General features: G+C 33.9%; 2 protein-coding genes across 10 annotated transcripts in view; one reads left to right on the forward strand and one right to left on the reverse strand.

Moving 5' to 3' along the window:
• The window catches only part of LOC106069102 (17-beta-hydroxysteroid dehydrogenase type 6-like), a 28,304-nt gene extending 13,157 nt beyond the window's left edge, over nt 1–15,147 (forward strand). For all 5 annotated transcript variants that reach the window (XM_056021436.1, XM_056021440.1, XM_056021437.1 and 2 more), the window contains exons 3-8: nt 2,810–3,022; nt 4,633–4,815; nt 8,864–8,996; nt 12,617–12,776; nt 13,190–13,326; nt 13,886–15,147. In XM_056021436.1, the coding sequence (XP_055877411.1) occupies nt 2,810–3,022; nt 4,633–4,815; nt 8,864–8,996; nt 12,617–12,776; nt 13,190–13,326; nt 13,886–13,946 (887 nt within the window). In that variant the 3' untranslated portion in view covers nt 13,947–15,147. The remainder of the gene's footprint in view (nt 1–2,809; nt 3,023–4,632; nt 4,816–8,863; nt 8,997–12,616; nt 12,777–13,189; nt 13,327–13,885) is intronic.
• Nucleotides 14,488–24,022, reverse strand: LOC106071395 (structure-specific endonuclease subunit slx1-like). 5 transcript variants are annotated; one of them, XM_056021443.1, is made up of 8 exons: nt 23,986–24,022; nt 21,933–22,018; nt 21,480–21,776; nt 20,524–20,575; nt 19,011–19,200; nt 18,167–18,348; nt 17,401–17,607; nt 14,488–16,677 (listed from the first exon to the last, which is right to left on the reverse strand). In XM_056021443.1, exons 3-8 carry the CDS (start codon nt 21,650–21,652, stop codon nt 16,615–16,617), a joined length of 867 nt encoding a protein of 288 aa, XP_055877418.1. In that variant the 5' UTR covers nt 21,653–21,776; nt 21,933–22,018; nt 23,986–24,022; the 3' UTR covers nt 14,488–16,614. The 5 variants fall into 5 exon arrangements, with proteins under 5 accessions (XP_055877418.1, XP_055877416.1, XP_055877419.1 ...); XM_056021441.1 differs by lacking the exon at nt 23,986–24,022 and adding an exon at nt 23,778–23,828; XM_056021444.1 differs by lacking the exons at nt 21,933–22,018; nt 23,986–24,022 and adding an exon at nt 23,778–23,835.
• Nucleotides 24,023–24,065: the final 43 nt, after the last annotated feature.

The following is a 24,065-nucleotide window of genomic DNA, read 5'->3' on the forward strand; positions in this document are numbered from 1 at the left end:
CCTAATGAAACCACTATCGGAGCCTTGTGAGGATTAGATCAACACATTTTGGGTAATTCTTGGAATCAAGTTTCCTGCTAAATGGCACAACGCCGTGTCACAAACAATAACACCAAACTTTTGACACTTGATAGTCGTTGATGGGGCACGTAGATAATACTAATACCACATATATATGTGTGTGTGTGTGTGTGTGTCTCTGTGTGTGTGTGTGTGACCAGTGCACTAAGTAAACTAACTGCTGACACCAAAGAGTTCATTTGCATATTGTAGGACTTTTGTTGATCACAAGAGGGCTCTGTCAGTAAAACTCTTAGTTGAATTTCATGTTTAAAATGATCGAAAATCTTATTATTCAGCTTCTCTTACATTTCCCTTACATTTCTTTCCTAGTCTTAGTAGGCTATATATATACATTGCACTATACCCTACATGTCCTTCATCAACACTTATCCTTTCACACTATGTAATCCTAATTGGCTTAGTGGCCATTTCTTTGTACAAGGCCTTCACTCTCTCCCCTCTACCGTCTGACCCTATGAATGTAGGTCTATGGTCTAACGTCCTGACAAGTCCTGAGGCTAGCCGAGAATTCGGTCAGTTAGATTACGTTGTCCTCATTAACAACAAATGTCAAAGCAAATAAAAAACAAAAAAAAAACTTTTCTATCAGCAGTCTCCTAGCTGAAAGGAATGCGTTTATACGATTAGAAATATTTTTTTTTACATATTTTTTGGTTAAAGGCTTTAGGTTTTGAATGTGTTTTGTTGAGTTTTATATGGTATTTACAATGTAATGAATATGGAAATCTCTCTTATCTCTCTCTCTATGTTTTATCCACTTTGTTTCTATACATTATTTTGATAAAAAGGAAAGGCTTGCACTGTCATATTGTTACAAATGAACAGTGATAGGTAGAGGTCAACGTATGACCCCGGCGAGATGACACAGCAGCTAGTGTTCCCTGGAATCTACATGTACAAACAAAGACAGGATGTGACGTTTCCTCACGTGTTATTTCAGAGAATACTAGCCGTGTTTGTGCAACTTTGGACAAGCGATTAGGGACTCTATATAAGCCAGAGAGTTAATGTGAAAGTCAGTCGTATGGAGTCGTGAGTGAGCCGTTACAGTCGATACAGACTATGTAAGACGTGTGCGGCTCTGTGGAAGAGAAATGTGTACGACTCGATGCAAGTTAACTAGGGTAGAGTTAACTGGAGTGGACTACTGTCGTTAAAGTCTATACAGCGAACTACAGTGGACTTGAGCCGTTACAGTCGATACAGTCGATGTAAGACGTGTGCGGCTCTGATTCGGTAGACTTGAGTACGACTTGGTTCAGCTTTGGGAGACCTGGAGCGACACTGGGAAGTGTGTCGTTGGTCTGTTCTGTGGAATACGGCTCGGTGCAAGTTGTGAAGAGAGGAATTGCAACGAAGTGAAGAGATGCAGTGCAACGAAGTATAGCTAACTGTAAACTGACAGATATTGTACAGTCTTCTACGCTACATGTTACAGTAATGTTAGAGTTAATAGTCATTAAATTTATATGCAAATGAAAGTTTAGTCGTCAAGTTCTTTGCTGTGTTTTTATTTGTGTGCCAACTAATACATCTAGCCAGAAAATTCAGAAATACGTAACAATATGTTTAACATTTTATTAGGTTCTTATCATCAAATATACACCGCAAGGCAGTGTTGTTGTTTTTTAACAAAATAGATGCCGGAGAAAAGTAATAATTTTCCCCACATTGAAAATGTTGTCAATACGCGTACCGGTGCGTACCGTTACAAAAAAAAAAGCACTGCCGCAAGGTCTGAAAGGGGAAATTTACTTTAACGTCAGCTATCCAGCCAAAGATTTTGTGAAATTTAGAAAGGGATTAAGGAAAAAGAAAGGGCGGGGCTGGGGAGGGAAAGAGAAAGTTGCTGAATTTGAAACAAAAATATTTGCGATTGAAATGAATGTTTGAATTCCTTGCAAGTGTTGATTTGTTCGGAGAAAAGGCGAAGTACTTATGTAAAGTGTATGCACGTGTTATGTCGGCGTTTAAATACCTAACAAGAACAACATTATAAATACTTTTAAAAAAAACATACCTCTTTTATATAACTTATAGGACGATTGTTTTTCTCTTAATAAGTAATGGATGTTAGATTAAAAAACAATGGAACATTTCCCCCCTCCCTCTCCCCCCCCCCCCTCCCCCCGAGAAAGAATCCTGGGTAAGCAAATGTATAGATCTACTTGACTTACTTAGAATGAAGGTGTGACGCCATGTTATACGAGGACGTCCCTGTTTGATCTAGACTTAGAAGACGATGCGCACAATTTTCCTGAACATTAATTTATTCAATTCCTGAATCAATAATACTTTACATTCGGAAATTCCCGATCGCAATAGTTCTTTCAAAACCGATGTTAGATCTAGAACTAGACCTTGTTCTCTACCCAAATTTAATTTTATTTCTTTTTTTGACTTTGAAAAATTGTAACGGTCAAACTAGAGTTTTCGTAGTTAGGCTAAACATCAACTGTTAAATTTTTAGGAAAATCTTTAGAGCCATTTTGAGATCCGTGTCCATGTTTCTCCACCCTCCGCCCTCCCTTCAAGAAGATGTGACTTGAATAGAGGTATTGTAAAAAGTAAATCTACAATTCACTGGCAATCATGACTATTATTAAATGGTAATTATTGAGTAAGCATGTATGGAAAAGTTTCCAGTGTTCTATTTCTTAAGGTTTCAGTAAGCGCCGATGTGACTATTATTACTAAAGTCCTTTTTGTGCTGTTTAATCCCCAGGTTGTGACAGCGGATTTGGTCATGAGCTGGCGGTCAGACTCGACAGAATGGGCTACCATGTATTCGCCGGGTGCTTGGCGCCTGACCGAGAAGGGGCCAAATCGCTGAAAGATGCAGCATCAGACCGCCTCCATATAGTGCCCATTGATGTCACCGACGACTTCCAAGTGTTGCAGGCCGTGAAGTATGTCAAGGACCATATCGGGGAGAACCGTACGTTCAATGATTTGTTTTTTAAAGACCATTTCTTTTGTCTTCGCAACAATTATTTTTTTCTAGTCAATGTTCAATTGAAAATAGACAATCCTGTCCGACTTATCACATTAAGCACAATTATATGTAAGTCTTCATTTTTGAAGCGATGTTATGTTTTATTTATTAGTAAACATGCCTCAATAGTTTTCGTTTACACATAATTTTATTGTAGGCCTACATTTGAACGAGGAATATCGCTTAGTTTTATCAATTTCTCGCTTTAAAAAAAGCAGAAAATGTATGCAATATTAAAGCTATATAAAGATGAAAAAAAAAATCTGGCGTGTGTATAAAGTGATTTGGCCTTGACTGACATACACTGAGTATGGCGTCATCGCATTGAGTGGACTGTTTAAAAAAACAATTATAGAAACGTCACTCCTAAAAGTGACTCGTTGAATTCTAAAACGTTTTCCAAACTACCGAATTGTTTTGTAAACACTGAATTAGAGTTGCTACCATTGCTAGCTAGCACGTTGTGTAATACAACTTAGAGTTGGGCCTGCTAGGTGAGACTGAATTGCATTTCAACCAAACTATTTAAATCAAACATTAAACGCATTTTATTCATTGTTTGCTTTCAACAGGGTCTAGTACTCTAGTTAGAAGCATGAACTTTTGATACAGTACAATTTTACATATGAGGACGTGTTGGCTGAACGATGGGCCCTGGGTTCGAACTTTGGTGAAGACTGTGGTTTTAAATTTTGGGATTTTTTTTTTTGGCGCCCCTGAGTTCACCCAACTCTGAAGGGTACCTGGCATTAGTTGGGGAAAAGTAAAGGCGATTGATCGTTGTGCTAGCAACATGACACCCTGCTCGTTAACCGTTCCCAAAGAAACAGATGACCTTAACATCATCTGCCCTATAGATCGCAAGGTCTGAAAGAGGAACTTTACAATGTTACATATGGATAAAATATCCAGTAGATGCGTCAACTTGACTGATCACAATAGTCTTTTCAAATGTCATTTTGTTTCAATATCCAAAACAAAAATAAAAAAATAACAAGTCAGTTTGAAGTTAGATATACCCAGGTCTAGCTGTAACATGAAATGATGTATTTTCAGAAATGCAGAAAAGTAACTTATTTCTCAAGACTAAAATGGACATAAATCTATAAGAAAAAGGCCTAGCGCTACTGCTGGACAACAGGGGATTGGGGAAAAGGAGGGAGTTGTTTCACATTAGAATGGTGTATCTTTGATCGTCATTACACGTACGGTGTTGGACATAATTTCAATTTGTTTGAGCATTTAAAAATACTGAGTTGGGGGGGTGGGGGAGTTGGGTAACTTCACTTGTGGACCAGAAGTTATAATTATTTTGAAAAGCACAAAATATTTTTCAATTGACCTAGATCTACATGCCTAATGGAGAGATGTTTAAACAAAAACAGCATGTTAAAAGCAGCTAATTAAATATATGTACTTAAGTATTAGCCTTTCAAAAAGTTTTCAAATGAATGAAACGAACCAAAAGTTATTTGCTATTAAATATTGTAAGCTCTGTAAAAAAGAAAAAAGAGCTAGAAGTTTTTGATAGAGCAACTACATTTTATCTACAGAGTTATGGGCCATTGTGAACAATGCAGGTGTCGCTGCATTCTGTGAGATCGAGTGGTGTTCTGTTCAGGAATTCCAAAAGATTATGGATGTAAATGTTTTTGGCACCGTGCGAGTCACTAAAGGGTTCCTGCCCCTGCTCAGGCAGTCAGAAGGTCGTGTTATTAACGTGGCGAGTTTAGCAGGTGAGTACGCCAGGTGATGTGAGTTTTTTTTTTTTTAAAGTCAAGACATGGTTGTACGTCTGAACCTGGTGTAGAGGACTAATGAGGAAATAGAAGAAAGCGAGTGAAACTGAGACTTCAAGTGAGAGGGAGAGAGTGAGGTGGGTAGAGAGGGGGAGAAGCATATACAACATCCAGATAAACAAACAAACGGGAAGTAAAGTAACACAAGCATTCCTCCTTTTAAATCTTTATCTTTCATTTACCTACTTTCATTTTCTCCAAGCTATCTCTCTGTCTCTCTCTGCCTCTCTCCTCTCTCTCTCTTTCTCTCTCTCTCTCTCTCTCTCTCTCTCTTGTGTTTACTGAGCGCCTAAAGCAGTGTTTCTCAAACTTTTTTGTCTGGCGGCACAGAAAAAAAGCTACAAAAATTTCGCGGCACACCACGAAGAAGAACAGTTGTTTTATAATAAAAAAAGAAAAAAAATTTTTTTACCAGTTTTTAAGTATTACATTTAATGAGAAGGGTGTGCCTGTTTTATAGAGCAAATGGGATCTAATGGAGACTCCAGAGTTGGCAAACAAACTCGTATTTCATCGTCTATTGCAAGAAGTCTCTCTCTTTTATTAGACTTGATTTCAGTCAGTGCTGAAAATACAAACTCACAAAACCACGAAGATGCGAATGGAAGAATTATTTTGATTGCTTTTAAACTGATTGCAGGATATAACTTGTTAATTGAAATTTAAAACACATCCAGGCTTTTCTCGGCAAAACTTGACTTAAGAACTGCATCGCTTTTTAAATCAATGAGCTGCACTTCTTCTTCAGTTGTCAGATTTGTAGCTTCATTGTTTCCAAATGGATAGCTGACCCATCCATACTCATTATTCCAACTGTTGGAAAATAATGCTGCAATGCTGACTGCAGGTGTGTCAAAGTTTCCAGAATTTCGGGGGTGATTTCTTTATTTGAAGAACATTAATTGTAAGTAGGAAAGCAGTCCTTTCGAAAACTTACTTTGCCACAAAGACACATTTTCACCAAATGACTTCAGTTTTGAGGATGCAGTGATGATGGTTTCCGATGGTCCTTGAAGACTTAAATTCGATGAATTTAATTTGTCAAATACATTAGAGAGAAATCTCGCCTTAAAACACCAGATCTCGTCATGAATAGAAATTCCAAAGTCTTTTTTTTTTTCAGCCTCCAAGAATGAAATCAGCTCAGCCTTGAGTTGGATGACACGCTTTAACACTTTTCTCCTGGAGAGCCAACGAACGTTGGTGTGATACAGAAGACATTTGTAGTCTGAATCAATTGCTTCAATCACTTGGTCCAGAACAGACATCAAATCTTTCAGCAAAGATTTGAAGGCAAGAGCTTCTCTGTGGATCATGCAGTGAACAACTAATACATTTGGATTTTCTTGACGCACAAGAGTGACGAATCTCTTTCTATTTCCTTTCATGGAAGGCGTGGTAGCACAACCATGTCCAGACTTAGGATTGGCCACACCTACATCACGCACTCTTTTGTACTGAAGAGAGAGGAGCCCCCACTTTGCGAGTACTGTGACTCTCGCCTCACCGTGAAACATATCCTCGTTGATTGCCCCAGATACCAGGATGTCAGGGCGAAATATTTTAGAGCCACTAATCTAAAAACACTATTTAATAATGTCGACCCTGGGAAGGTACTGGGCTTTATTCGGGAAGTGGGGCTATCTACGAAGATGTGATTTCTGAATTTTTGAACATGCACTATTTACATTAGATTTTTACCAAATATTTAAATTTTTACTACCTTTACTATTTTAACTGTGAATAGACCTTGATTTTAATTATATGACTGTATAGAATCTGGCCCTTGTTGTTTAGAGAGAGAGTAGTCCTTAAGGGACTGCAGGCACGACATGGCCTAAATTGTGCCGATGTGCCTCAAATCAACAATCAATCAATCACCTTTCATGGAAGGACAGCCTGCGGTGCCAACGCTGACACAGTTTTTCCACTGTAGTTTGAAGAGCAAAATGTTTTCGTTCACCACATTGAAAATATCTTCGCCTTTGCTCGTAGTTGGTAAGTCTTTGCAAAATAAGAATTCGTTGACACATTTTTCATTCTTTATGAACCGAATAAAAGCTAGCAGCTGGGCTTTGCCGCTAACGTCAGTGGATTCATCAACTTGAAGAGACCACAGCAGAGACACTTCATCAACAGTCACGTCGAAGTGTTCGCAGATTTGACCTTGTAAATCTGACGATAAGTCTTCAATTCTGCGCAAGATAGTATCATTTGACAAAGGGACTTATAAACTTTTTGGCGGCTTTGGGTCCAAGGATAGTTTCAACAACTATTGCTAAAGCTGGTGCAATGACTGATTCAGCCTCTGTTTAGGCTTTCTTGCGTTTTGCTAATAACTAAGCAACCTTATAACTTGCAATCAATCCCTTTCTGGTAGCTTTAGTTAGTTCGTAAGTTTCTTAGCTTGTTTATTTTGTTGAGCCCTGATGTTTTCAAAGTATTCCTTCGGTTGCGCTTACAGCTGGATGTTTTGTTTCCAAGTGTCTCTTCAATTTGCTTGGAACAAGCGCCTCATTCGATAGAGTTGCATTGCAGATCAGACAGAATGGCAATGGAGAATCTTCAGTTCCCGAAGATATGAAACCATGTCCGATGTCATCTTCTTTGTACCTTCGTTTGGTTCCTTGCTTTTCATTTAACACTTTCGCAGTTTCATTCTTGTTAACGTATTTCTCCATGGATAACAATAAATAATGCTTAATGATAATTTGTTATTATTAACATACACCTAACCAATTTACATGAAACACATCGCTTATTATTATCGTTTCCAATTCAAGAACTGCTGTGCATTTGCTAAGGCGGCCTACATTTGAGTCTATATATAGTGGACAATTACATAACCTGAATAGCTAACAGCCCTTCCCGTCACTATGGAGCGGTCCACTACTTTTACTGGTCGTTGTAAGTGGGGATGTCGTTCAGAAAACTCCCGCGGCACACCTGCAAATCTTCGGCGGCACACTAGTGTGCCGCGGCACACAGTTTGAGAAACACTGGCCTAAAGGCAGCACGGAAAAACCTCCTCTCGGATACCCTTCCCCAGCTAGTCCACAAAAGAGACTGGACGGTAGTACACTGAGTATGATATAAGCATGAAAGTTGCGCTATATGAAAGTTGCGCTATGTGAAAGCAATTGAAAAAAATGGAAGGTTCTATTATAGCAACGTTCGTAAATAAGAAAGTCTGATAGGAAAAAAAAGATAGCATTTAAAAATTAAAGAGACAAACATTTAGGGAAGTGAAACAGACTTGAAAAACATTAGAGCCATCTAAAGAGAGAGAGAGAGAGAGCTGGGAATCGTGAAATGGAAATTAGACTGTTTAAAAAAAAGGTTAGGGCAACATCAAAGAAAATCAGAACAATTGAATGAAAGAAAGAATGAAACAAAGAATGAAAGAATAAAGGATTGATAAAAAAAAAAAGGAAAATGGAGAAAACAATCATTGACTCGATGCCGTTGTCTCTTTCATGATGACGCTTCCTATTTCTCCATTATAAAACACAATCTGGCATAATTCAAATTGGTTAAATAGGACTTACTACAATTTTAAACTTTTGCGGATAATTTTGTCGTCTACAGATTATCAAGTGCAATCAAATCTATAGGCTATAGACTATATGGCCTATTACATTTAAACGCTAATTTTGGTTTTGCCAAAAATTTACAAATAATGGATGATATACAACTACAAATAAAACTGTCTAAAACAAATAGTCAACTCTAAGTTTGTGGGAGACTATGAATTTTCCCCAGCAACTTTTGTTAAACTAATGCTTGAATTCTTTTTGATTAATTTGTAGCTAAAATAATAAGAATAATAGCCCCTAATTAGCACATCGTTACCTCGTAAGTTATTAATTATTGCTCAACAGCTGCATTTGTTGTACAAGATATTCTATAGTACATTTCCTAAGTCCAATCGTTTACTATGTTGTGGCATTATGTTTGAGTACAAGCACATAGTTTTGTATTTCAGGTAGATTTACTTTGCCTGCGTTCGCTGCTTACTCCATGTCCAAGAAAGCTTGCATTTCATTTTCTGATGCCCTGAGGCAGGAGATGAGGAAATTTAACATCAAAGTCATAACAATAGAGCCTGGCCTATATAAGTAAGTGCAGGGAAAATAAGAAAAATCCAAATATTTCAATGAGATGGAAATACAATAAATACATACAAGCGTACAGTATAAGCAGTGAGAACCCTTGAGTTAATTAGCTGGCAATGTAGGCCACCCCCCACAACCATCAACAAAAAAAAAAGGAAGGAATGTTTCGTGTTAACTTATCAGTGATCATTGGGAGGTATGGTCCATCGTGGTGTCTGTGAATAGAGGCGAGATTAAGTTCCATAACTCTGGTCATTGTTGTATTTTGTATTTTAATTGGAGAAGCCGTTACGGTGGACTACGGGCATACAGCGCATTGAGCGCAATACGCTTGACCAGACCTAGTCTAGAACACGCTAAGCCAAAAATTAAGTTGACCTTTTTTCCCAGCTATAACGTCATCAACCTGTGTAGTCAAGGAAACCCTCTCTCTCGAATGACTTCGAGATTGTGAAATTATAGTGTCTATAAAAAGCACATTAAAGTGCTAATATCTAAATAACTATAACAAATTTAGGCATTATATTGTGTATGCTTGTTTTTATAAGCATTACGATTCTTTAAAAAAAATGTATAACAGTAGATTTTGCTTTTGGTCCAAAAACTTCTTCAGCTGGTCTTTAAAAGATCTTTGATGAATTGCGCAGTGGTTCTCACTTCCAGCAAAGCCAGTTCGTGCTCAACTGTTAATACATTATATAATTATGTACTCTTTAATGAGTTGCCACCACTCAACAAAGCATGCCTCAGGCTCCTATGTTCATAAATGATGAGTTGTCTCATCTTGCTGTTCCGTTTTAGGAATCGGGAAATTTCTCATAGAGAAATAAAGTTACGGCCAATCTGACTGTCTGTGGCCTACGATTCACGAGGGTGTCATGTGGCCAGCACAACGACTAACCGCCTTTACTTTTCCCTGGCTAATGTCAGGTACCCATTATGCGCCAATTTATTTCTGTAGATATTAGATTTATATCATTTTTGTTTTTTTCCAATCTCGGGTAACTTTGCTTCCCCTCTTCCGGAGTTCAATGCTATAAATCATCTATTTAAAAAAAAAAACTGACTTGAGAGTCATGTAAAAAGACATTGTCGTGCTTGGAGGTCATAGGTCAAACAGATTAGAAGATAGAAGGTGAACGAACACCGTCTGCTAAAATGTGTTTCTATAACGACATGGTATTTCTTATTCTCAAACAAAAAAAAATATATGTAGATTTATTATATCTTATTAAACAATTCGCCGTTTATATTGAATAGCATAAAGCAAGCTCTCGGTAATGCCGTACAGTGTATCACACTAGACTTAGACAAACAAACTGTTAGGACTGCAACACAAACTGAGGTAATGCAGTTGAGGTGATATGACTAAGTATCCTATGTTCATTGGTGTGTGGGGAGGAGGTAAACCACAAGCCAACACTTCTGCTAGTGAGCTCGGATTACAATTTGTATTGTGCAAACATTCTCGTTACCCTGGTAACCATGGGTTAGATTATTTGCAACCTGATAGCATTTAGAGGAGATTTTATTTTTGCGTGTCTCTGAACACAGTCTTTCCCTCCCCCCCCCCTCTCTCTCTCCTCCCGGACGACTTCTAATAGTTATTATTTGAAACACACACACACACACACATAGGCAAGTCAATTGTATAGCTTCCCATGATGCAATGTTATCGTTTAATTGTTCTGTTTAAATGTGTTAAAAACTACTTCCTATATATAGGATGGAAGGGAGGGTCATCTCATAGCAGTGGCCATGGCCTAGCTACCAGGGCGCCAAGGTTTTCATTGCGCCTGGGCCCTTGATAAAAAGGGGCCTGCAGAGACCACTGAAAGATAGTCATTTATTACTTTATAGAACTGAGTGTCTTTACACTATTGCTCCTAGGAATTTGTAATCGAATTAAGTGTCATGTCACGACACTATTAATTATATGGATATGTGTAATTGAATTAAGTGTCATGACACTATTTACTTGTTTGATGTCGTGCACATATTGAAATATCTTTTTGAAAATGTACTGATACATACAGGATCACTCGTTTTCTTAAGATGTGGAAGTCCACCATGTTATTTTTTTAATCCGCGCCTACTAGGAGCTAGCTACATCCCTGCCCCGTACTTATTAGATCGGCGTCCATCAGTACTCGCTTCTGGTATATGTTTCTGTACCTTTAAGTTTGCAAGGAAATTAAGTTAGCTTTATTTAAAGACAGCTTGATTATTTCTAACTGGGAATGTGCTATGATTACATTGGCTCTTTTTGACACAAGAAGATTCCATATGGAGAGACACAAACATATTGAAATAGTGACTGCAACCTACAGGCATCTTGATCTTGTTCCGTAGTCAACTAGCCGCAGCTCACGGAATAAGGAACAAATCAGCTTTTGTCAGATCTTTTCATACAAGTGTGCAAGCAGTGCACCAGTTTGAATAACAAATTTATTGCATTTGTTCGCATTGTCACACAATTCGTCGTGATGTTCTTGTCTATTTCAAAGCTGCTTAGTTTATAAAAGCAAAAGTTTGCTATTTGTTTAACAATGACATCAATGTTTGCATAATATTGTAAAACACAATTTTCATTCTTTCTTTCCTCACTTATGATACTGATTTGTTTGTTTCTAAGCAGCCGCCTAATTTTTGTAATGCCAAAACAAAAGATCCCTATCATGGCACAATTGTATCTCAAATCACAAGAGCTTTGCTTCTATTGAGCCATTTTCCTTTAATGATTATAAGCAAATTTCGATTGAAGCAGAAAATAAAGCCCTTTGAAGAGGGTCTTTTCCATTTTAGGTTGAGATCCCTTGTCTTAACCATTTCGATATTTTTTCCCCAGTTTTCTATTCTTTTCTAACTGACTACCGGATCTAACATATATCAGTCAATCCTCTATGTTGATATTTCCCACACTTAAAAACACATCGCACAGCTCAGGTTGGATTATTTCCTATTACTTTTTAAAACTTGACTGTATTTAGTACTGTATTTCTCAGATACATCTTTCCCCCAGCAGAAAACCATTAGGGCAAACGTGCTTCTGGTACTCCATGCACGACATTTTGATTCAAATTGTACTTTGTGAGGAAAGTGTCTCTCACTCACTGATTTGGGGTGGGGGGGGGGTACTTCCCTCTTTAGCCCACTGCACGCTGATTAGAAAACAAAACGACCTTTCAACTTTATTATTATGCCTTGGATTGCAAAATAAACACTAGCAGATCGTGATCTATGTTTGAGTAACTGGTTTCTTGTGAACATCCTTGAACAAACGAACACCTATTCAAGAAGGAGGTTGTCAAAAAATGTCATCTTGTGACAGTGCAGTCTATGAGTCAGTTGGTGCAATTGATCCAGAAAATACGAAGGAATAAACCCGATGGAGGGATAATATCCAATTGTTGTGAAAAAATAAAACATTTTTTTTTCTTTTGCCATTGCCTGTCGGACGGAGGACACGACCTCACGACATGGCTTCCTTTTTCCGGACGTCTGGTAACCTCGCGGACTTGAGTTTGGGAACACTGCTTTATTGTCGATGGAGTTAGATCTATTTATTGCTCAGACTATTCTAAGATTTCTGTAACTTAGATCTATATTCTTTCTATTTACAGGACACCCATTACCTACGAGAACTATTTGATAGACAGAAACAGGAAGTCATGGGCAGAGACGCCAACTGATGTCCGCGCTGACTATGGGGAAGAGTACTTTGATGCTTTCTTGAAACAAGTCACTATCAGCCTGAAACAGGCCAGACCAAATGTTATGGAGGTCAGTGCAATTTTCCAAATAAATGTATTATGCTTTTTAACACTTGCGAAATATTGACTAAATAAGTAACAGATTTACTCCCTTTCTTTTTTGCTATCCATATATATGCTTTTTAACACTTGCGAAATATTGACTAAATAAGTAACAGATTTACTCCCTTTCTTTTTTGCTATCCATATATCCATGGAACAGATGTTTGTAGTAAAGGGTTGGGTTTTTTTTAGTATCAAATAAAACTTCAGCCAAATAGATTACTTCCCTTTAGAGTAGATCACTTCCCTTTATGATTTTTTTACTTCACAAGTTTAAAATTGTAATATATAGCTGTCATTATTCTAACATTTTATACAATCTAGAATGTTTTTATATATCCAGCATCATTGTATGAGACATTGTTGCCTTATTTCATGCAGGTTGTGGATAACATGATAGAAGCCGTCTGCACTAAAAACCCTAGCTACCGCTATGTACCTTACTGGAGGTACAGATTGAGAGCATTTATTATCAGCAATTTACCAGTATATCTGTCAGACAAGTTATTTGCAGCTAGGTAAGTTTTAATATTAAGTTAAATATGAGCTAGGAACTGTTTAGTCTATTAAAGTGTATCCTTGTTTTGAAAAAAACAAACCTTTATAGTTTATTTAAACTTTTTCTAAAAACATGCAAAAATGATTACGTTAATTGGCTTGCTGTATTATCAATTGTTTAAATAAATAGTAGAATATTTAAAATTTTGCTTTGCCTAAAACATAAAGGTACCCCTTTAGACTTTGAAGACAGATATTGTAAAGTTCATCTGTTTCTATGGTTAACAAGGGTGTCATCTTGTCATGGACCAACCACCTTTACTTCTCCAATGTATATCTAGTACCCATTGGAGTTGGGTGGACTCAGGGACATCCGAAATTTAAGTTCAAAATTACAGTCTTCACTGAGATTCAATCTCAAGAAGACCCATTTTACCAATCAGCCAATAGCTTCAAATGTCAATTACTGTTGCATTAGAACATAAGGAAAAAAAAAGAATAAAATGAACACTGGTTATCAATATCTTGAATTGATTGTTTTGTGGCTATGTATAATGCTTGCTTGTTTCTATATTACAGGTTCCCAGTGATACAGCCTGAGTCAAGAAAAAGTAAAAGTCCTAAAACACCAACTTCATAATTTATTCAAAATTCTGGCCCAGTCATTCAAATATGCTTCTTAATAAGAGTACCAAACTAATAATAACCAGCACTAATTGTATACACTTTTGTTAAATGAGCTAATTTAAAGGGAAAGAAATGTGGAAGCCATAAATGCGTTCTGATTTTGGATTGTTTCCAAGTTGATTACCAGTTTTAATCAGGAAATTAAATTTCTGTGCAGCTTGTGGGATAAGTGGGTACAAATATTTACTTCATATAAGTTTAATTTATAAGAACTTTTTTTTGGTATTTGATATATTTGTAGTGTCCTGAAATTTTTACAAATTTTCAGAAAAAGTTTTCAGTATGTCCATGACAAATATGACAGGCTTAAATTGACAAAAATGTATTATCTTCATTGTGCTATAACTTTTTAAAAAATGACAATCATAGAACAAATACATTTTTTACAAATATTTTATTTACTATTTGGTAATAAATAATTTAAAGAAAATAAAACCATTGCAATAAAAATATTAAATAATTTTTTTTTATGTACAAACAAAAGGAAAAATATCTTTTGCTAATGAACATTTTTATACTAAAAAATTTTCTGCTTACCCATATGAATAGTTTATATAAATAAATTCTGTCCAATGTACAAGTCCTCTCTACTAGTGTGACAAGAAACTAGCCTAAATAGGCATTACATTTTACCCTTAATCTAGAAAGGGAAGAAATAGAGCTACTGAGTCATGGCAGCATTTCAAATGTTCCATGTACCCATTTCACTGATATGTACATGTCAAATAGAAAAGGCTTTTCCTTTTTTGAAAACCTAAATTATCGTCTAAGTACCATAGGAATCAACATACACCAAGATAATCAATGCATTATAATTTTCTTTTAAAAGTATTGCCAATTTTTATGTTTTATGCTGGGCTGATCGTCAAAATAAGAAGTCAGTTGTATCAGTCTTGTCAACATAACCAAATATTAGAGTAACATTTTTTTTGTAGTATATTATATTTTATCTGTCAATGTTTTGTATCCAGCTAATGTTTCGAAGTGATGTAAGTTAGCAGTTTTTTTTTAGCATTTTTTTGAGCACATCACAAATTCATAGCATCAATGTATATTCATTTGAACTTTTAAACATTTTTTGAAAGGTCACTTTTTTTTTTTCATTTATTGTACTTCAGATGAAAAATGTATCAGAATAAAAGTATTATGAACTTTTCAAGTGTTCCGTGAAATTTTGTACACTGTACACTTCTATTATAGGTTCAGCCATGCAACATATGAAACTGCACAATCTGTATAAAAGGTAATGTCAATATTGTCATTGTGTTAAAAAGTGTTGATTTCATAATTGATATATAATATAACTAATATTTTAAAATGTCAAAATTAAAATTATTTTTTTAATTACAGATATAAGAAGTAAACAACAAAACAACAGAAAACAAAAATTTAAAAACAAAACAAATGGAAGCATTTTTTTCTTCTTCTAAAAACAATTAAAATAGTATGTTTGAATGAACACAAGTAAAATTACAATGATCACGCAGTCACAAAATGATAAACTTTTAAAATTTGCAAAATACAAAGTTTTATAAAAATTTATAAACAGACAGAATAAATATTATAAATTATTAACTACAGTCACAATCTGGTTAATTTTTTTTAAATTACCACAATACAAGGTTGTATAAAAATGCATAAATAGACACTAAAGGAAAATTATTTTGCACTAAACATGCATCCAAGGATGGAATCATTACTTCATTTATTACAAGAAAGTTACACAATTAAACAAAACAATTTAGTTAGTGCCTGATATGAAGGGTGTGTACTCAATCAATGGGCTCTAATAATAGTAAAGCATTGTTGGTCAGTCTCAATTAAGAGAGCAGTATATTTCACTTGGCTTAAAAGACCCAGTTGTGAGCTACTATTTTGTCACATCTACTAGGTATAAAGTTATTAATAATAATCACTATAATAATTTACTAATGCAGAAGATATAGAAAGATAAGGCATTTTAAACACATCTCAATTTTATTTTTAAGAGGCACATCAACATGCATGACTACAAGTGACTACACCCCAACAAAATAAATGTTAATGTCAATAGAACAGCTGATGAAAGAATATTGAAATTAATTTTGAAATGTGCAATTCTTGATACAAGAAAATAATGAAATGGCAATGTCAATAGAACAGCTGATGAATGAATAATTAATTTAATTTTGAAATGTGCTATTCTTGATACAAGAAAATAATGAATGTCTAATATTAATAAATAAAAATTTATAGTCACAACATGCTGAAAAAACAGAATATCAGTCAAAGTACTAGAGGAAATATGGCGAACATGAATCAACCAAGACCTAGACTAAAAACTACTAAAATTCAACAAACACAAAGTTAAAACCAGAAGACTGTAATGGTTAGGTCATCTAGGATGAAGGTCAAATCAGGTATAGATGGAGAAATCTCACCACAGACCTAGGACAAATTTAAGTCTTGATTTGGTTGAAGATAGGTCTGAATAAAGGGAGGTGATAAATCGAAGACCTCCAGAGGACAGGATGAATAGACTTAAGCAAGTATCTTTTTCAGAATTTTTATCTATATACAAAAACAATCATGTCATATCAACACAAAATTCTATACAGAACACGTTCAAATTTCTGTCCCTTTTATTCACTCATACTGTCTGCATTGTCTGTTTCCAATGATGTATTTGCTTTATCATCATCTTGCTGAATAAAAGAAGAAAAACAATAACTTACCTATATATTTTATAGTGACAAACAACAACTTACACATTTAAAAAAAGTGTAGAATAACAATAACACAAACATACAAATAGAGAACACAATTATTTTGTTTTATTACCTTTGCTAGAACAAACACTAAAAAAATATTTTTTTCTTTCCATGTGCCAAACAATAAAAAAAAAATTGTTTGACTTGCAGAGGTTTTTCTTTTTTATTTATTTGTAAATGTTTTAAATGTTTCAGGTGTTCCTTCAGATTTGAAGATAATTACAGTCAGCCCAAACTTGCAGGTGGCAGGCCGGGTACCACACAATCATGAGTAAGTGAGAAAACAGAACAAATGCTGAGACATTAGTACAAGGAAGGGGTTTGCTGAATAAGGACTTCATATATAAACACTTATTTAGATTCTTAAAACAAACAATTGGCCAAAATAAACACTGACACCTGAGTAGGACATTAGAAATATGTGATTAAATTATAAGATTAAAATAGTGCATGACTGTGGTTGTGGCTAAAGTGATATGGCAATCAGCTAAAGGTCTGACTTTGAATCCTAGCTGAAATGGGGATTTAGGGACTTTCCTGAGTTTACCTATCTCTAATGGGAACATGATTTCTGTTGAGAAAAGTAAGAGGTGGATGGAAATAGTGTGGGTAGCAAAACACTCTTGAAATTACTTTACTTTTGGATGACATGATTACCTGCACAGCTGAATCTGACAAATTTTTGTAGCACCCATTTCTTTGGCGTACCAATTCACCCCATAACAAGTTTGCACGACATTTTGGACATTTGCCTTCAATGGGTAGCAGTTTGGTCTGGTCATCAAGAAAGCTTTTCGCCAAGCAGATGATGTGTGCAACCATTGAACAGCTAGGATGAAGGCACCTCAGAGTTATATCGTCCTTCTGATAACACAAATAAAATAGTTGTATTATTATAAAGGTAAAAAAAATGCATACTCTGGATAATCATTTATAAGAAGAAGAAAACATTGATGATCTAGTGAATAAATGAAAGTTTTCGTTTGGACCAAGCTACGAAATCAATTTTAAAAGCAAAACTTTTAGGGAACATACTGTTTGATGTTCCTTGTGAGTCGTACGTAAGAGAAATGATGCAAGTCTGGTCTAAGTCAATGAAAAAAGAAATGTATTGATTGACATATTCTTTAAATAAATGGGTTTTCAGTTTAGCCAAAAAACCCAATACAATGTTGATGTACATATTGCCAACCAGTAAGTTTGAAAAATAAAAGAAAAAGTTTAATAATTCTTTTGAATAGATGATCATCAAATTAATCAATATAAATGATTGAGTTCATATAATACACAAACTGATTACTTGGCAAGTTATTTCCCTTAGCTCAATAAAAATTTAAACCAGAATCAAACTGTTGTGAATAGAATCTTGAGTGTTCTCCAATTATCACTAATCAATAGAAATTATAATACATTTACACTCTACCTCTGTGCGGATGCAGCACACAGCACAAAAGTTATTCTCTGGCAGATCAGACTTATTGCTTCCAGAACTAGAAGCCTGAGATGGCTGACAGCTTTCATCTTTCTTGGATTTCTTTTGGTTTCGAATTTTTTTGCTGACCACAGGACCATAAACTACTGGCATATGTAGAGGGGGCTCAAGACCTAGTTCAGAAAATATTAAAATACATTGGTCAAAATATTCTATAGTAAATGAAATGAAGAAAATGTAGGTGAAAAACAGAGGCATACATCTCTTGGCTAACTATAAAGGGGGCTTGAGTTTGAACCGCTACTCGACATGAGCTGTTTGCTGAGCGCCCAAAGGCAGTATGGAAACCTTTTCCCAGATAGCCCCTTTCCCACTAGTCTACAAAAGAGATTGGAACACAGCGCATTAAGCATGCTATAAACTTGAAAAATTAATTATACAAAACAATTTTAATAAAATATATATATATATTTTTATGACATAGAACAAAAGAGGCCTAATAGTTTGTATCACCAATACTATGTTTTTTCATTCTAAATAATTTTTTTTTACTTTTTTGACGAGTTGGTTTTAAGTTCATATAATGATATGGAAGAAATAAAATAAATAATATAACAAAAAAAAAAAAAAAAGATTAGACAAACAACTATCAGAAGCAGTGAAAATTTTGTTTTAATTAAATAAGTGTCTACTCAAAGTAATATACGCAAGTAACACTATTAGCTCTGTTCAAACAAAATTTTAAGAGAATAAGTTGAAAGTTAAAAAATATTATAGAATAGAGTGACCATCAATGAATCAACTATGAGTGATAAAATGTTTTTTAATGGCCTACCAACAGCAAATTCTAGTTGATATTCCTGCTTGAGCCATCGTATTGTAAGAGCCAGACCACTCCATGGTGGTGTTTGTAACATATTGCACACAACACGCCAGCTGTATTGAAAGGTTGTTTCTTTATATGTTTTTTTGGGAACATCACGCAGACGTCTTGATTTATGGGGATTCTGCCATGCCCATTCAAACTGAAAAAAAATAATTAATCATGACTAGTATTATAAAAAGTGTCCATGAAAGTTTCTGGATACATTTATTGTCCTTCATGTTGCTAAATAGGATTTTAAAAAAAAAATCAAAATATAAAGAAAATAAATATTTGTACAGCATTCCTTAGGTATTTAAATTATGGTATATTGTTCCAAGACTACCAGTGAATTTCCGTAAAGTAGAGAAAAGATATTTTTTATGAATTTAACAAGTATTTGGACTTTTAAAACTCTTCAGGTACTATTCATAACTGATCATTCGCATTAAGCAGTATTTCTAGAACTAAGAATGTTTTTCTCCGGGAAATACATGTGATATCCTACCATTTTCTAAAACAAATAAATAAATCCTAAGTTGTGATTAAGTGTAATGTAAATAAATTTCACCCGGATGGACATGACAATACATGTATTTTACATGAGAAAATTAAGTAATAACATATAGAATAATAAATGAAATAAATAGAAGAAGAAAAGCATTTGAAAATGAATTCATAAGGATTCTTTGCTGACAAAAGGCTAATAATAGCAAAAAATAGAGAAAAATTTATGACACTTTACTGGATTCAATTAAATACTTCGGCTATTCATATTTCACAATTTATTTAGATTTTCTATCAATATCCATGATTGACCACCATAAGCCCATTGAAAAAAAAACAGTGAAGTAGCAATTTCCCCGAAAGATGAACCATGAAATAGTGAAGGATAAGTGTAATTCATTTTTGTCCCTGGCTATTACAGGTAGCCCATTTCATGTTCAACAGACATAAAAGTGAACCCTTGCAAGTGGTTGTCCAATAATAAGAACACTGAGATCTAAGGTTTTTTTTAATGGCACAGGCTGGGTAAAAACACATGTTGACTAAACTTATTATTATTACCCATTTAGAGTGAAATTCACTAAATTATTAAAATTATGGTGTTGCACTAGATTCGAGAGCTCATTTACAATGCTGTATTCAAGCAATAAATATGAATTCAAGCTAAAAAAAAAAAGATTTTTTAAAGAAATGTATTTCATCAAAATGTCTTTCTATTTATTTCATTGATTATTCTATATGTTATTAATTTGAATAATGTAGTAGACCTTGTGCATCCTCTTTGTGTAAGACTAGGTGTGTAAATGAAAACATTTTTTTATTTACTGTGTATATAATATACACTATTGCATGTTCTTATGTACAATAATTTGTTCAGTAAAAACTAAGTTATTCTTCTTCTGTAACATGTCTAATGAATACCTTTAATAAAAAAAAAATTAAGTTCCTGAATACAACAAAAAAAAAGAAAATTACTTACTCTAAGTCCACTAACATCATTGGGAAATCCATGTATGATTAGAACCATATCCCTATGAAATCATATTATATTAGCAAGACAATTAGTTAATTCTAAAAAAAAAAAAAAATAAATAACCATACAAATATTATTTGAATTAAGTGTATATTATTTTATATACTAGTTAACTTACAGTTATTAAGTTTTTGTTTGTTTATTTAGTTATCCCAAGTCAAGAAAAAGAAAATGAAAAAAAAAAAACCAAAAGTCTTAAGTTTAAAAATTGCTGGAAACTATGGTGAAGGCCCATGAAATAGGACAGAATTATGAATCTATATATTTTTTTTTTTAAATATCAATGTTACATAAAAAGAATTTTTAAAAAATTGTTTTTGATTAAAATAGAAAAACATAAATAAAGTATTAAAATACAAAATATAATTATATTAGAAAAAAAAATTCTTTTGTTGTAGAGACTTTGATATTCTAATTAAATGATTGTTTACTATCTGCATATAACGATAACTGAATAAAACTAAATTATTAAAACATTTTTTTTAGGTTGCATTTACCCTGCAATTATAAGACAAACAATAAATAGCTAGCTATCTTCTTAATTAAAAGTTCATGATATTTTCTGACAAAAAGAAATAAATATAACTATTATTTCAGATCTTTATAGCTTGTAGGCTACTATAGCTATCCGATTTTTCCTTTTCATTTCCATAGATATATCTTTTTTTTTTTTTTCAGTGCCAAAAGACTGGATGGGAGGAACATCAGTGAGAATGAAGAGCAATAAAGAAAAAATAATTATAATATATAATATGGCTTTAATTATTCAAGCTATTCTCTATCATTTCAAATTGTAACTTAAATTTTTATTAAAGTGTAAAATTCTGGAGACTTCTTCATGTCAAGTATACACATTCATTCATAACAAATAAACAAAAATCATTCATAACAAATAGTCTCACCAAGGTCCTCGGCCACTTGTCCTGTTTGCCCCACCAGCATGAGCTCCAGTATTGTGTTGTTTTATACGTCTGTTAGGATTTACTGTATACCCTATATATGTTTTACCTTTGTATCTTGGATTTAGGCAATATAGTAAATAAACTCCATAAAAGTCTTCAATCTCATGTACCATATTGTCATTGATGGATCAGTTGTTCTTTTTAACCAATGGAATATTATAAACTTAAATGAAAACTTTAGCTGAGGCTCCAACAGTTTTGATTTTCCTTTTCTTTGACTTTAGAAATGACTTAAACCTATAAAAAAAATTAAAAAAATAGATAAATTTAAAATTTAGTGAAAAATACTTAGAAAAATAACCAAATTTAAAAGTAAGCAAGGTTGAATAGCCATTTTTTTTTCAAGCTATGTTACAAGTATTAACATAATAAACTAAATGTGTCCAAACTTACAGTAGCACTAGTATTCTAGTGCAGCTTATCACAAGTTGTGAGTCACTGCTTTTTCTGTGTCGTGGTTCGTCAGCAAGTCATAAAATCTATTTGAATTTCATAAATTAATTTCTTAGGGTAAATTTGCTATTTGACAATTTTGTAATTTATTATTTTGAGCTCTGTACATTTTAGATGAAGTAACCTCCCATAACTTTTAATCTAATCATTTACAGAAGATACTGGCTATCATTGGAATGCTACCCTGCCTCACAATGGCGCCTGGGTGGAAACGATCATAAGAGGAAATGATTAGGCCAAAGGGTAGCAAAACAAAACTACTGTGTTGGTTTTGTAAAATGTTTTGTGTAAAATGTTTTACATGTTTCGGATGTTCCTTCAGAGTTGAAGATAATTACTTCCTAGTCCAAACCTCCCGCAGGACGATGGGAGCGGGCAGGGTTTGAACCCTGGACCATCGATAAATCTGAACAACAGTCCAGCGCACAAACCGCATGACCAGGCAGCCATCCTAATATATAATATGGATTTTAATTATTCAAGCTATTCTCTATAATTTCAAATTGTAACCTAAAGGGGTGCGAGAGCATCTACACTGAACTCTACCTAACAGTTTCAAAAATTGATACTGGCTAAAAATGACAAAAGGAGGCTTTTGTAAAATGTTTTATTGCAAGAAGATTTTTCTAATACTTCTATTTCATTTAAATCTAATTTGAATGACTATTCAGAGTTAAACCTTTGCTGCTCACAACTGCTGATGAACAAAAGACTAAGGGATATAATTCCAGCTGATCCTAAGCCCTAAGCTGTTTAGACCAAAAATGCAGACATTAATTAATAAAGACAGGAGGTGCGGTGGCTGAGTGGTAAGGTGCCAGCCATTCCAAACAGTGGTCCCAGGTTCGAATCCTGGTGAAGACAGGGATTTTTAACTTCGGGATCTTTGGATGTCTCTGAGTCCACCCAGCTCTAATGCCTCAATGGGTACCTGACATTAGTTGTGGAAAAGTAAAGGCAGAGGGTCAATGAGCAGAAACAGATGACCTTAGTTTAGATAGCAAGGTCTGAAAGGGGAACTTTTTTAACTCTTTTACATAATAAAGACAGATGAGGAAGTAAAGAAAAATATATTTTATAATTTATTAATAATGCTTATGCAAAATGTCCTAAAGAATACTTTGAGAGAAAGTGAGAGTTTATATAGGACTAACATGGCAGAAAGCTGTAAATGTGTAATGGTGAAAAAAAAACATGTCACACTGATTGTAGGCCTGCATTATTATTATTATTATAAGGATCAAAGATGGCAAAATCTATAGATAGATGAAATCAAAGATTTATAAATAAGAATGTTGAAGATATCAATGAATAGATCTAGATTATATGTGACTATATAAGTATAAATAGCTATTATAATTATATATATAATAATAAATAATATAATAATATTATTTAATATATAATAATAATAAATATATTTAATATTACAACACAAATGAAGAATGAAGACACCAACTCTTAGTCTTAGAATAATATTAGAAATACTGAAAAAAAAATATTATTATACTCAAATTATAATTATAGATCTATATAGAGTAGTAGACCTATACATTACTAATATATTTAATATAATATTATCATTACTTAAAGTTAAAGTTTATGCTATTCGGACACCTAAAGTAACGTCTGTATCATACCATAATAAGATAAGACAAGATAGATCTATGGTAATATAGATCTATTTTTATAGAATATTATAGATCTACATAGATCTAGAGTCTAATCTAGATCTAGACTTCTAGATCTAGACAGATATAACTATAAGTTGAATAAGACACAGACTATAGTAATAGTAGTATAAGAACTTGAAGAAGTTCCAAAATTTAAATCCTGTAAACAATCGTTTCATAGGTGAGTGATTCAGTGCGATTTCCGGTACAAAAAATACAATTTATTTATGTTTAGGTCCTCTAAAAATAATCTTGCTATTGTTTAGACTTAGATTTAGAATCTATAAGATCTAATCTAGTAAATCTATTAGTTTAATAACCAATAACAAAACATTATTTCATTATTTAGTTCCATATCTAGACTAATTTAATTTTTAAACACAATGTCAATGTAGCAGTG

Source organism: Biomphalaria glabrata, chromosome 2 (genome assembly GCF_947242115.1).
Source record: "Biomphalaria glabrata chromosome 2, xgBioGlab47.1, whole genome shotgun sequence".
Classification (NCBI taxonomy): domain Eukaryota; kingdom Metazoa; phylum Mollusca; class Gastropoda; family Planorbidae; genus Biomphalaria; species Biomphalaria glabrata.